Raw genomic sequence first — 13,388 nt, forward strand, 5'->3', positions numbered from 1 at the left:
ATCACCTCTCGCAGTCAAATCTGTTTACTACAGGCGTCTAACTGCCTGGACCGCATCCATCATATTCAGATTCTACATCAGCCACGGAGCTTTTAGAGGCGCGCGAACGACCGATGCCATTAAACGCTTTCTGTGCTTGAAGCCTGCTGTTTAAACGTCGACGCTCTCCTAACGCGCCTTTAATATTTGTTTTCGCATAACATTACTTCAATCGCATAAAGTCGTCTGGGTCTAAAGTGAGTGATGAAGCTTTAAAGCCTTTTAAATTGTAAACGAGTCGCCCGTGCTGCTCGACTGTGAAAGCGTCGCATAAACAGCGAGCCACAGCGATTTATTGTAAACAGGACTGCGTTAATAAACCTTTATTAACTGTTAACGTATTTAATCAAACTGGTACGTATTTACCCTCATGTGATTGAAACCCTGCATTTGACTCTTTTGTTATTGTTGAACACAAACGACGTTTTTGAGAAATGTCTCATAGGTTTTTTGTCCATATACAAGGCAACGGGGCCGATGTTGTTTGGTCTCCAACGTTCTTCGAAGTATTTCGATGTTTTGCAGAAGAAAGAAAGTCAAACGGTTTGTTACGATGGCGACTAAATGAACGCATTTTTGGGTGAGCTGTCCCTTTAAGCTTTGATTTCTTTGTTATAACATCGGTCTGCCAGCAGGTGTCGCCGACGCTATTCCCTGGTGTAAACGGTTTACAGGCGTAAGATTTTGTAATCGATATTGATCGATCGGCTGGGAAGGGGGCCCTGATTACTGAACCAAGCTCGGCGTAGAAAAGGAAAAAATCGATAGCTGCAGACTTTAGAGCTACAGTGAGCAGAGATGCACACACATATAGAAAGGAAACAAATAAGCCAATGAGTGATATAAAGACGAATTGAAGCGTTTTAAAGGGAACGATGACGCGTAATACTTGTGTAAACACGATTAATCGGTTTAACAAATTATAAATAAAATTGAACGCTCGTTTTTTTTCTTTCCTCCATTGTAAATAATGATTGGACGAGCTCTGAAACAAACAGCTAAACATATTCTTAATCGGTATCAATATGACAACAAATGTTATTTAGGCTACTGTAAAATAGGCCTATAATTATACATTACATGTATTGTGTTGGTAAAACTTTGGCATGTCGATAGCCTATATACATATTGTAAGGACTAAACCCAGCTTATTACATCCATGGTATTGTGAACGGCAAAATAGACGCTTTACCCCCACTTGCCACGTTGAAACATAGTGTTTCCGTATTTAAATATCGAAGATGCTCTAAACCTCGTGATGTAAACACAGTCACTTGAGACAAAGAACAACAGAGACCGTCCCTTGTTTTCGAGTAGTTATAACTTGACTTGCAAAACACTAAGGACAGAGGGCTGCCCTGTGGTGTTCAATACCGGTCAATAAATCCGTAAATAATTCGTTTTTGATTTCATTTCATCTAATTAATTATAGTTCCATGAAAATTGTTCTGGTAATGAGGCAGAAACTATCTCAGGCCTGCTCTGTGCCAATGGGGCGCTGAGTCTAAATTCGAAATAATACCAATTTAATAGCACTGCGCGTGCTGAGCGGTGTGGGGTATGACAAATGAGAACTACTGCGGTGTGATTTTGAATAATGACTGAAACAAAAATGACCGTACGCCTGCAAACGTTCAGAAAACCTATGCACGGCCTATGAAAGTAAAATGGTCAGCCGCAGTTTCATCTCTTCTGCGCATGTTCATCGCAAATATAATATCTAATTAAGGGTTAAAAATATATATAATTTCAAATGTATTTGAATAAATTCAAAGAATACAATATTTTTTGACTAGGCTATATATTTAAAAAAATCGATTATGGAAATAACCTACTATTAAGACCGACCACCTTTTTTCCTTTTTGTTAAAATACATTCCGTGCTTATTTTGTGTTCCTGTTCTATTTTTGTTCTATTGCTTTAGAAAAACGATTTCGAACAATTTCTAAATAAACAGTCAATGTGAAGTCCGAGAGTTTTTAAATAGAAAACAGTTAGTTCCATTTTACTTTTGTTTCTTTATTCTTCATTTTTAATAATTGACTTGGTCATTTTCGTGCTGTTAATTGGTAAAGCTCTTCTTATAAACCCAATTGTGCTCGGGGCTCCGCGTCTCTAAATACTCGACTGAATTTCGTGTAATGCAATAAGGAAAGATCAGTATGCTAATGTGCAGGTAATTTGAAATAACAGCCCAGGCAGTTAACTAAATCCGTTATTGGAACCAAGAAATTATGGGAAATAATTAGCCACGAATGCTATGGGGTTACCAAAACAATAAAAATGCGATACGGGCTATTTATAAAATATGACAAACAACTGAATAAGCAGAATAATAATACTATAGTTAAGGTTATGGTGTAGATAGATACGTTTTAGATGTTAGGTTTTTTATGTATTATGTTCAAGCCTATGATAGGAATCGTTGCCATACGATCAATTATTGATAGCGCAGAGTATAGTATGGCTTTGAAGGTACAGTGATGCGCAAAGCGCAAACGATACATGTAGCCTCCCATTCATCAAAGGCACCCATAAACGTTTGAAGTTTACTACATTTGTATTCGCTTGCAGGCGTACAGGCCCATGGCAAGTCCTTGTCTTCGAGGGTTAAACTTGGGATCGTCGTAACAGTTAATTGGAGCAATAATAACCCAACTCCAAGGGTTATGGGCTCTCGACTTCACTTGCTTCACAAAGTCTACATAAAATATAAATAAATGGAGTCTCGCTTGAAAACTGGAGGTACATGAGCGCTCTCTTGGAGAAAGTGGGAGGATAGATCGATGACTGGCCGCGCCGCTCAGCCGACCAGTCTGCTCAGATCGATGCGCAGAGTGCGGCTGAGCTGAAATTGGGAGCGGGGTGGCTCCCGTAGAGGCCCTTCCGATGTTAAAAAGTCAGTATGTCATGAAGTTGTCCTTGTATTAACATGATTGTTGTCTTTTTATTCGATTTTATTACATTCAGACCTTTTTATTTCGAATGCGTGTGTGCTGTGTACATTTGGCATCAGTGCATCCTTGGCTCAATAAATTGCCATGTCTAAAAATACTGCGAAAATAAAGACATCTAAGTAGTGATGTTTATGTTCATTTGCATTGTAATATTATTTATTATTTGCTAGACACTTCTTTGTATGCATTTGAAGCAACGCGTTACACAAACCGACAAATGCGGAGTTTGTCAACTTAAATTAATTGTTGAAAATGGTCTTAAAACGATAGCTGTCCATTTCAAATGTATGTTTTTATAATGTTTATATTTTTAGGCCTTAATAGTATGTGGGTGAGGCCTGTCGCTGTTTATGAGGTTACACCTTTGTTCACCTTTTCCATCTCTTTCTATCATGTGGTCTGACTCAACAACTCAGTTGAACAACCCACTGCCCGACTACTAGTGTTTCTTCAGGACTTATCACAGGTTGATTTTATCTTTCTCTCTGATTTGATTTATTGGATGTCCGCCGTTTTTATCAGCGTGACTTGGTGCTAATCGTCTCAAAGGTCGATGTTTTGACAGGAGCCAATTCTGCTGAGTTAGCTGTAGAGGATTGTGGTGGGCGAGGTGCAGGGTCTATGACAAGTCCTTGCTACTGTTTAGCTGTTTAAAATGATAGGTTTTACGACTAAACAATTCTTTAAAACGTTTTCATCCACTCCAGGGTTCTTGTTGACAAGTCCACAAGATGATTGTAGTGTTGAGAATGAGATCAATGGGTGAATGGTCTAATAACACTGTTGTTAAGGAAACATCTGTTGTAGAGCCAAACTTAAGCCTCGATAGACCAAAAGACTACTTGACCTGCAATTACAGAGAAGTGAGTTTAACAAGACTGAAGGACCAATTGACCTAATACCTCATATTTTTTTCATATACATTTAAAACCTCGGAAAATACTACAGGAGAAATCGGGGATATGTTTTGCTTTGACTATATTGTCCTTGCTCAAAAGTTAACTTGCTCTCAAAATGTGTTAAGGCCTCAACGTCATTCAACCTTTTACTCAACATTTAATTGTTGTACTGCACGATTCCAACTTATTTTGTGGGAACAGTGTGTCTGTAATTGAACACCAATAGAGCTCGGTTAAATGACCCATGATGCCACAGGGTGTGTCAAGGACCGACTTATCTGTCTCTCCGCCTCTGCAGGGAACGTGGCTTTAACCACATTGTCTAATTCATATGCTTTTGGAGGTTTGTACAGTAAATTTTAAATGCATGCTCTACTAAAACTGTGGTAAAAAGTTGCCTTATGAATTTCTAATTGTAAAGGCCAGCGATCAATATGCGTATTACGCACTGAAAAACGCATAACGACGTACTTCATCTTATATTTATATTATTTTTATTTTATATTATTCTACTTACGTGTCATGTTTAGGCCGTAGTGCTTTTGTTGTGTAATTTGTGTTGTATCAAATTACGATAATAATGGATTGCGTAAAATATCAAAGTAGTCCATAATGGAAGACTTTATATTATGTTGCACAAATGGTTCCAATTAAAAGAATGTGAATATTACCCCCATATGGGTCGCATGCGTAGCTGATGGAGAGAAAGTTCTGCTTATATATTTTAAGACGTATAATAAAATCAGTATGACCAAGTGAATTTAGCTACATGCCCAAATGCCTTGCGCCATGACTCAACCAAGTTGGAGGCGTTGTTATATAATTTCGGTTCTGATAAAATTATTAAATCCCCCCTTGGTAGAATTTAGTGGTGACGCAATGCAATTTAACCCTTTGATGCTCTCCTCCTAGGCAGCACGGTCTCTTAGCAATTTGATTTAAAGGTCACTCTCTCTTATCGATCCATTTTGGCGGGCGAGCACAGAGATTGATCATGAAAATCTTAGCTCGCGGAGACAGTATTGCACGCATTATGGAGCAACAATGTCAGATCCTAAGATGGCGCGTATTGGCTATACTCAGTCAGCAATTCATTCAAAGAACATACAATGTATACATTAATTAATTTTGATCGTTTGATATTCCCATCGTGCGCATTTACTGTACAGTGGTAAGAAAGCGGCTTGCGATAGTGCTGAAAGATTGGATGAGCGTTGCACAATGTATCTGTATGTATTGCATCTGCCACAGGTAACACCCACCAGCAAAAAACACCAAACAAAAGCGCCCATCTTTGTTGTTTGCAAATGAGACAATGACATTTTCAGATTTCAAATTGCCAAACTGTTTTTTTATTAAATAGGATTTTGCTAGTTTTAAAATTACATTATAAAAGCGCAGTATAGGCCAAATGGGAAGAAAGTTATAGATGTTGACACTCAAGCTATTGATTTAGCAATTCAAGCCTTGAAAATTCAAATTCACTGCTTTTATGTATAGATCCATACATTTATCTATAGGGACATCAGTACAGATTCGAGACTTGTCAGACAATCAAATGTGGGGAAAATGGCTTGTATATTTGTTTACTAAACAGGTAATCGCATCTTTATTTTCTCTTCTGGCTCTATCAATTATTAAGGACGGCATCGATCATTTTCTCGGCCTACCAAAACCCGTCCGCCTGAAAATGCCTCGATTCGCTAATCCTAAATCAATCGCGTCCATCCTCGTGGGCTGGAAGGCCTGGAGGCGAGACTGGAAGTCATTTTGATGATGATGTTGACAGAGATGCAAACAGTAGGCTACACTCAAAAACTGTCAGGGTCATATGAAAATGATTATAAATGCGTTTGATTCAGTGAAATTTAACACTCTCTCGCGCTCATATGACTAGAAGAGAGTTGTATAAGGTGCACTGTAAAATCTTCCACCACAACAAAACAGTAGGTAAATCCAGAGTCCAATGAGAGAGAGTGCTGAGCCGGTATAATTGATAGATGTACTGGCTATCTTTATCGATCTCTGTATTGATTGGACCAAATACATTGAGATGGAGTGTGGAATACACCACAGATGCGGAGACGAATTGTTTTTCATCGTTAATGCAATCTTTAAACGCCCCCCAACCCACCACCAAACGTTTGTCGCCAGCACTGCGCTTTTTCCCTTCTTTTTCTTTTTTATCCGGCTCATATCTGACATTCTGTTTTTAATATAATTTTCATTATTATTTTTACACTCACTTTTTAATTACACGAGAAAACCTCGATTTTTCTTGCGAGTAATAAATTCATAAGAAAATCTCGCGAAGTCAGCGGGTTTTATCGATGCATTGTATCATATTATTGTATTTGGAACTACTATGAACTAACGGTTCAGCGCCCTCGAAGAACAATACCAAATGATCGCGCATACACGGGCATTTTCACATTAGCCAAGCTGTGCCACGCCATTGATTTTTGCGACTGTGATGAATTTGGAATCGTAATTTGAATGTATTGATTGATGTAGTGAACGAGTATTCCCAGACTGTCTATGAACACAACCCCCCAACTTATGCATGCGCACGTGCATTAATGGCTCATTTAAATGCACTAAGTAAAGTCTTGCATGTGTCATTTGCATAGTTTCTAAATTTACCACAGATCGTATACGTGGGCGGGCAGTTTTTTATGCACTACAAAAATGTGCCAATAAAAGTTTGTTATGTGTTTTCAACACTAACAAACTATATATTTTTCACAATCTTTGAAAAAATTGAAATATAAACACTATTTTATATTTTTGTTAAAATTTTGCAACAGGATATGGATTATCCTTATCTTGAATTTCATGTAATAGTTCATAATGCGTAATGTGTTAGGCCCTAACATATGGACATACGGTCAAAAAATCTAAAGTTCGTCTTATTTGCACTTAATGTAGCTACCTGTAGGAATACAGGCAAACTCTCTTTTAAGAGGGTGTGGAAGATATAAAAAATCCCGATGCCCAATTAGCTTTAACAGCAACGGCACTTAAGAAGACAATTGAATAGCGTTTAAATCTTTATTTACCAGAACCACTTTAAATGCGCAAAGGAACAATTTACATTCCATTAAGTGCTTTTCAACTGGGCATTGACCGGAACTAAAATATGCCACTATACCCTGGTTAATTGAATCCACAACTGAAATACGACATGAGGAGATATAGGTTTGAACCGGTCAAAGGACTCTGCTAACTCAAGTTTATAGTGTTCAAAACAATCATTGTTTATCTACACTATTGAAACAGATTTTAAGTCGAGATCGAGCTTGCGCGAGGGCCTATGCCAATTAAAAAAAAGTGAACGGATAAGAATGCAATACGATGGAAAAGTAATGCTCAATAATGCCTTTCTTCATTCCTTTTCAGTAAGAACTGAAACCATTCTGGACAAATGGTGAGCGATGAATTTTAAGACGTTTGGATCCTTAACTTATAGACGGGCATCTTTTAGACTTTTTCTCGTAGGCATATAAAAACAGCTTCTGAAGAGGCAACACGTGATGAGTGTGGTGTATAGGCTATGCTTCAACTAAATTCACTTGCTTGCACAGTTTGGTTTTCATTTTCATCAAATCATTGCAAAACATTAAATAGGTATGAATTCCTATCAGATTGTGATGATATATCTATAAATATGACAGATATTACGTATTACAATACGGCTGAAAGTCGTGCTGGGTGACACGAAAAAAGGTAGGGGTGGCTGACACGAAAAAAGGGGGAAATTCGTGTCCTCGAACACGATTAATAGATTACTGTTCGTGTAAATGTCACGAATTCCATCGAGACTATGTTGCGAAAAGGATGCCCAATATAATTATCCCCCTTAGAGATCTTCGTTTTTATTTATCTGCCATCTAAATTTTGTATTTTTCTTATGTTGATAACTTTTTTGCATAACCTAAAGAAGTTTTTGTTTACAAAACAATCCGCTGTGCCCACAAAAAAACATTGCGGGTATTCAAGATCAACTAACATTCACACAGATCACAAATCTCTATATATGTTATGACTGCTGTCTGTTTTTAGTCAGGTGTACAGTGGGTTTATTTAAGCTGTTGAGGATAATTCACCAATACCAGAGCATTATGGATGTTTTGATTGACTGGATCAGGCCTCATGGGCTTTATCACCTCTCACATTAGCGATAAGTATTAATTTATTTATTTGTGGGCTGCAAAAAATTACTAGCGAAGACTTGGGTCACCTTCACTCACCTGCGAGCCTAAGGGCCGACATGCGCTGGAACTCTGGTTCTTGTAGCCATTTCCACATCCTCCTGAACGTCTCTCGACCCGACTTTAGTTTACTCCAGGGTTTGGGATTCCGCAGAAGATCAGAGAGGGTTCCTTGAGAGCGACACAAGATCCTCTGAGCAAAGATTGCTTGTGGAATGCTGTATCTTTTTAACTCCGCAGTTATTCGCTGAGCAACCTCTTTGGTGTTGATTTCCTCCACCTGGCCTGACCCACCTCCCTGTCCGCCGCTTCCTGCTGTCTGCCTGTCACGCTCCGAGAGCAACGACACGTTCGCCTGAGAGTGCGAGTGGCTGTGGTGGTGCATACCGTTGAGAGAACCCATGATACCTGGCCCGTGTCCTCCTAAACCCCGCGTCAGGTGCTCCTCGCCCCTGCCAAGCATCGCAGCGTGAGACTCGAAGCCTCCCGAGGAAATCATCTTGTCGTTCCCCAGGTGCGCACCGGGACCGTAAGTGCCCAGAGTCTGTTGAGAATTGTGCAAAGACCCCAGGCCGTTGGAGAGAGGTGATAAAGACTGTCCCATCCCGGACAAGTCTTTGGAGTAGTGACCGTACAGGTTGCCCATGGACGCGAGGCCCCGGTCATCCCGCATCAGTGTGAAGCTGCCGCTGACGTTCCCGGCGGCGAGTCGCTGGTGCGCGGGATGATGGTGAGCGTGCGGGTGATGATGAAATTTCTCCGAGACGTTGGACATGGGTGGCAGGTGGTGCTGCAGCGGCGTCAGCGTGGTGTAAGTGCTGCTCAGACTCATGCTCGAATCGCACGACATGGTCATGGCGGGATGGAGAGGACCGGTCAGCGAATGGTCCGTGCGATACTCCCCGGCCCCGTCCAGTATTGAGGCCATGCTGGAGACCATCGCCGATCTCCCGTGCGACGATACCAAGTTCCGGTGTGTCGCCGACTGTCGCGCGTGTGGAGAGTTCATCAAGTCCCCCGTTTGATGGGAGTGTGACACGCCGTGAATATTTCCAATGTTTTCCATTGTAAGTTCCATTGTTGAAAGACACTGTTTTCCCCTCTCTCTCACTCACCCCGTCACACTCTCCCTTTCTCTATCACACTCTCCCTTCCAATAAATTTTAAACGATTTCAAAGCCGCGCGCCATTGATCCCGAGATCGTCACTGTTAGTCAATCCAGCATTTCACTTGGCTCTCTCAATGCTTCAATCCCAGCACGCACATGCACGTACGCCTGGTGTCCGTAAACGCTCGTATCTATCGCCGTTGCGCGCCTCTTACTTCTGACAGCAGAAGCTGAGCGAGTGAGAGTGTCTGCCTCGTGACCGCGCAATATATTAAGATGTGAGTGTGCCTGTGTGCGCGGGCGCGCGCGCCGTACGCTCACACACTTTCAACCAGACTGTGAAGGGCTTGACGTCACCACTACTGTCTGTAGGTACAGAGCAGAGACACCTTGCTCCCACGGAATAATGTTTTTGACGAGTATGGGGCGGCGGTGCTATTTGCACAGCTTGACACCGGCGGTGTTGTTGTGAATTATTGGGGATTCCTTAATGGACATGATTCATCGGTTTCTTCTGATAAAGTTGACTAACTTGGCGCCAGCGCAAGACATCCTGATGGTTAAATATTAATGGATTTCCCAAACCCCAAGAAGATAAGATAGTCAAATTCCTTTTGAAAACAACACGATTAATAATATTATATAGTTCTGTTAAACCTGTGACAATATTTGATTATGATTAAGGCATTTCAGGAAATGTATGTGCTGATATACATATATACTTATGCCACTGTTATGCCGGTCAAGTTGAATGACACGATTCACAACAATGCACAGCTTGAGCCAGTCAGTTTAATTTCTTCATTAAATGTTAAATTTGAGGTACAGGAGAATGGCGAGGTAAAAAAACAGTCACCTTTAGTTATAATTTGACCAAGTTAAATTGATTTTTTTGCCCACATAATTATATATGTATTAATGCGTATAGGCCTAGTTATTTTAAACACTATCGTTACTAGTCGACGGAATGCAATTATTATTATTTTTAGGATACTACGTTCATCTCGGTCGATACTCGTTGCTGCTTTAACCTGGTGCCCACCTCTGCTCCGCCTTTTTCAGATGATCACTTCCGGTTTACGATGATTATTAATGCACTCAGTCATCGATCAATAAATTGATCACTCAGTGTGCGATGGGCAATACATGTGATATATTTGTTTTCTTTCAGAATGAGCTCGCAAATGGCGAATCGGGTTTACGATGACACGGCCTGAGTCCCAAATTTATTTGACTAGCCTATTTATTGTCGTCAGTAAATAAATAACATATCTAGCCAAATTAAAGAAAACATTAACAAACGTGCAATATTTTAATTCACTTTTTTCTAGGTTTCTAAAACCCTGGACATAATAATCTATTCCTATAGTGTATTCAACTTTAGTGTAACATATTTAGCTTCATTGCAAATTATCGGAAATAATTTAGAAGATTAAATATTTAGCTACTGTAATAATGAATATGGCAATGTCATTAAAAGACAACCTTTTCCACTGGGATTTCTATTCCCTTATCGATCCTTGCAATCAGTGTTATTGAAAATAAATTAGGCCTACCAAACGAACGCGACGCAGTGCTCATCATCTTCACGTGACAGTGGGCCCACAAATGCTATATTGCTTATCCATTACAAAATAACGCACCCAAAATATAATATAATAAGTAGATATGGCACTGTTGGTTCAAGAAGCTGTTTAAATGTATCAGAAACACGAATCTCAATATTTTATATATCTATCTATCTATATTTCTTTCTATTAATCACAGATATCGAAGTGATTGGTTACACGGTAATGTGGTTGGTTACACGGTAATGTTGTGGCCATCGTTTGGGCTACACGACAAAAAAAGGTTTAAGATATTTCTGGCTCATATATCCGAACACAACCACAATTGATTATTGCATTGATTTGTTCCTTGCTATTTACAAAATCATGCTCTGCTATGACAGGATAATTGAATGCAGTTTAATGTAAAGATGAACTGTAACATCTCTGCTGCTATGTTTGCATTGAGTGCTAAGACAGCGACATTTCTATAATAAAAAATAAATGAAACTATTTTTCGAACTATTTTAATTTACCTTAAGCAATCCACATTGTATCATAATTACTTATAGGCTATATTGATATATTGGCTATAAACAATAAAGTCAGAAAGTCAGAAAATAACACGAATAAGTGTAAGTCTGAATATTCTTGAATTTTAAATATTACTACAAATCAATATAATATAATCCATAATAAGACATTTCTCCAATTATTTGGTGAACTGTTCAAGTCAGGTTGTTTCGTTCTATCGTTTACAAACTAAATTAACAGGTGTTCTTAATTCCATACATTCCCAAACTGATTTCATCAAATAAAACGTTTGTTTTAAAATACTGTGTATAAAAATTATTTTTACTGTATATTTATTTTACTGTATTATTTTGTGTTTCTTAATATATTTTTCTATGGTTGGCCTGCGTGGGTTGATGGGTGGCCCGTACTCAATATTTTTTATCTGTCTAGAATTTGAATAGGCTTCCTGCACAGGAGAACTATCCGTGTTTAATTCGTTCAAAAAATATATTTGTTCTAAATAATATATAAGGCCTTATAATGTAACATTTCACTTGCTGCATAAATTATTAGAGAGCAGGCCCTGATTTAATTTTCGCTCGAATATTTAAATGAGCTAGACGTACCCTGTGGCTCACACAGTATGAAATATTAACGATGTCGATATCCAAATAGAGAAAAGGGATAGCCTACCATAGAGCATACTTTACATCTCTGAGAGTCGTCTACATGCACAATTACTGTCTGGTGCAGATGCCATAATAAAAAGTTTCCACCGGTTGCGTTGTAATGTCGCAGAACACACAAAAACTGATGAAAACAAAAGACAAAAACTGATGAACGCTAAGGCTTGAAGTTTAGTGGCATAATGATAAATGACTATGATTTAATTAACATGCAAAAAGCCAATAATCAATAGTCAATATGTGTCAATGTTTCACCCGAACGAATTACATAATGATGGAGTTTTATCTAGTATTTAAAAGAAATAGGTTATATGTTATAATAAACACTTATCTTTAGCGTTTTCTTTTTTAATCGATTATTTGTAACACAATTTCAACCATTGTTTTCTTATGTAAGTAATCTTCCCTGTAATTACTAGGTATTTTAGTGTTTTTTACTCAGTTTTTTTTCGGTTTTCGTAATGACTTTGGTATGTATTTAATTCAATACGGTGTACTTTGATTTGTAAATCAATTTTATTTAGAGTGTGTTTACAACGCTCCCAATAGCCGTTCAGGTGAGATCTGTTTCTTTTACGTAGTGTGACAAAGATGGACTCAAAATTGCTTGACTGCATTAGAAGTATCACTTGACTGATCGATCACATCCTAAAGTAAATTTACTTGAATCGGATTATTGGCAGAAGTCAAGTTGCCCCGTTAAACTGACCAGTGCAATTCGCTTTTCGTATATATCTTTGGTTATCCTATAAACGCTCATTTGCTTTTGAAATAGGCCTACATAAAAAGTGTATTTATAATGTTCAAGCAAACAGTCCGAATTAACTGTGAATCCTGCAGAGCAACTTTTCTAACACTTTGGGGAAAAGTTAATATTACTTAAAGTGGACAAATCTGGGATTGTCTCCAGCTGACTGACAATTTTGTATCTCGTATAGGCCTATTGCAAAATGATTTGCTGAAATACAATTTAACTACTTGCATCAGGCTATTTTTCACATCATATAATATCATGTTATCATTCGAAAGTTTTCCTCATTTTAACCCGCTATTAATAAAAAACTGTGCCTTAACGATTGTTCTTTATATACACAATTAATACTGATATAAGATTATAGAGCCCTTTTAGAATCCAAAGTGTGCATGACTCTTTTAAACACAATATGTTATTTAGTTATAAACTAAAACCTCTTTAGTTTTCATTTAAGTAAGCGGTTCATCTCTCAAGTGGAGACTGGTGCTCTGTGTAACTCGTATTTCAAAAGATTCTGGACGGTGTATTTAGAGACCTGTGTATTTGAAACCTCTCTGCGAAAGAGAGCATGTGATCTATTGCTCTGGTCTCTGATCGATATATCCGCATTCTGATCGATTGGTATGGCAGGAAAAAAACGCAGGGACCTCTAAAGTGCTTTCTATCAAA

The 13,388-nt window shown here is 38.6% G+C and overlaps 1 protein-coding gene across 1 annotated transcript in view; it reads right to left on the bottom strand.

Moving 5' to 3' along the window:
• Positions 1-9,253, bottom strand: part of onecut3a (one cut homeobox 3a) — a gene marked incomplete at its 3' end in the record, with an annotated part of 9,980 nt that extends 727 nt beyond the window's left edge. The window contains exon 1 of the mRNA XM_079471325.1: positions 8,147-9,253. Coding sequence (XP_079327451.1) covers positions 8,147-9,185 — 1,039 coding nt within the window. The 5' untranslated portion in view covers positions 9,186-9,253. The remainder of the gene's footprint in view (positions 1-8,146) is intronic.
• Between the last annotated feature and the right edge of the window lie 4,135 nt (positions 9,254-13,388).

The sequence above is a fragment of the Barbatula barbatula genome, assembly GCF_947034865.1.
Source record: "Barbatula barbatula genome assembly, chromosome: 13".
Taxonomy (NCBI): domain Eukaryota; kingdom Metazoa; phylum Chordata; class Actinopteri; order Cypriniformes; family Nemacheilidae; genus Barbatula; species Barbatula barbatula.